The 1,063-nt window shown below is 37.5% G+C and overlaps 1 protein-coding gene across 1 annotated transcript in view; it reads right to left on the reverse strand.

Moving 5' to 3' along the window:
* LOC119591446 (3-hydroxy-3-methylglutaryl-coenzyme A reductase-like) overlaps window positions 1-1,063 on the reverse strand; it is a gene marked incomplete in the record, with an annotated part of 71,751 nt that overhangs the window by 6,344 nt on the left and 64,344 nt on the right. The window contains 2 exon segments of the mRNA XM_037940187.1: window positions 64-275; window positions 440-606. Of these exon segments, the coding sequence (XP_037796115.1) occupies window positions 64-275; window positions 440-606 (379 nt within the window).

Consider the following 1,063-nt stretch of genomic DNA (forward strand, 5'->3'; position numbering starts at 1 on the left):
TCCATTGATCTTGTCTCTGTTTAAAGGTGCATTTATATCACATCTTATCATTCCACTTCTTACTTCAGAGTTCATGATCAGAAGACATTCATCGATGCTTCTTGGGGGTTTCTCATCCTCCTTTTCAAGACAATATCCCCTAAGGATCATTGCTTCCTTGTCCGTCTGAGAACCACAGTCTGTTTTCTTTGGTGGGATCTCTTCCCACTGTGAGTTGCAACTAGTTGTCCTGCTCCTGGTGCGCTGGCGGAGTATTCCTGACGTGTTTAAGCCCCCTGTGAGCAGACAGGGAAATAAGGAAATATATACTTTTTAATTCTTTCCTTCCTATGTATATAAGAATTGACAAATGAAAAACAAACAAAAAAAACACCTAACTGAACTTTTTTAGTTGGCAAAATAACAAAATGTCTTTTCAGAATGGAATCCTTTTCCTGACCTTTATTATTTATCCTTGAGTTGTCCAAAGTGTCTTGAGGCGTAATAAGACTGTCATGAATAAGACTCTCTTCAAGCTGGCCTTGTGACTCAAACAGGACGTACTTGATGATTAGTGCTACCAGCATCACCATGAAAACAATGTGGTCTAGCCCAGCATTCAGCAACCTGTAAAAATAATAATGCTCATGAATTCTGTACACTTAGTGAGGCTTTAAAATACAGACTTAATAAACTTGACATGTAAAACCTTAACTGAAATTTCAACTATCTGACAAGGAAGGATACCAAAGAAATGCACCCAGATATCCAAGTTTACTATACCTATCATGTTTTTAAATTACCTTGTTCTCTTTCACAAAACTCACCCAATAAAGCTGGTGAATTCACCGAGAAATTGCACTCTTCACACCCACTCAAAAGAACCTTTACCTATAGAATACCTCTCTATGCGACAGTGCCTACCCACAATAGCTCAGCTATTGTATCTGAAGTTATAAAAAAGTCACCTCAACAAAGTAACTAAAAATAACTCCATTAAAGACAATCACCTAGGGATACACCCAAATGCTATATACAGTGCCACCTACACTTTGACTTCATGATTTGATCTTTACAATTCTAT

The sequence above is a fragment of the Penaeus monodon genome, chromosome 28, assembly GCF_015228065.2.
Source record: "Penaeus monodon isolate SGIC_2016 chromosome 28, NSTDA_Pmon_1, whole genome shotgun sequence".
Taxonomy (NCBI): domain Eukaryota; kingdom Metazoa; phylum Arthropoda; class Malacostraca; order Decapoda; family Penaeidae; genus Penaeus; species Penaeus monodon.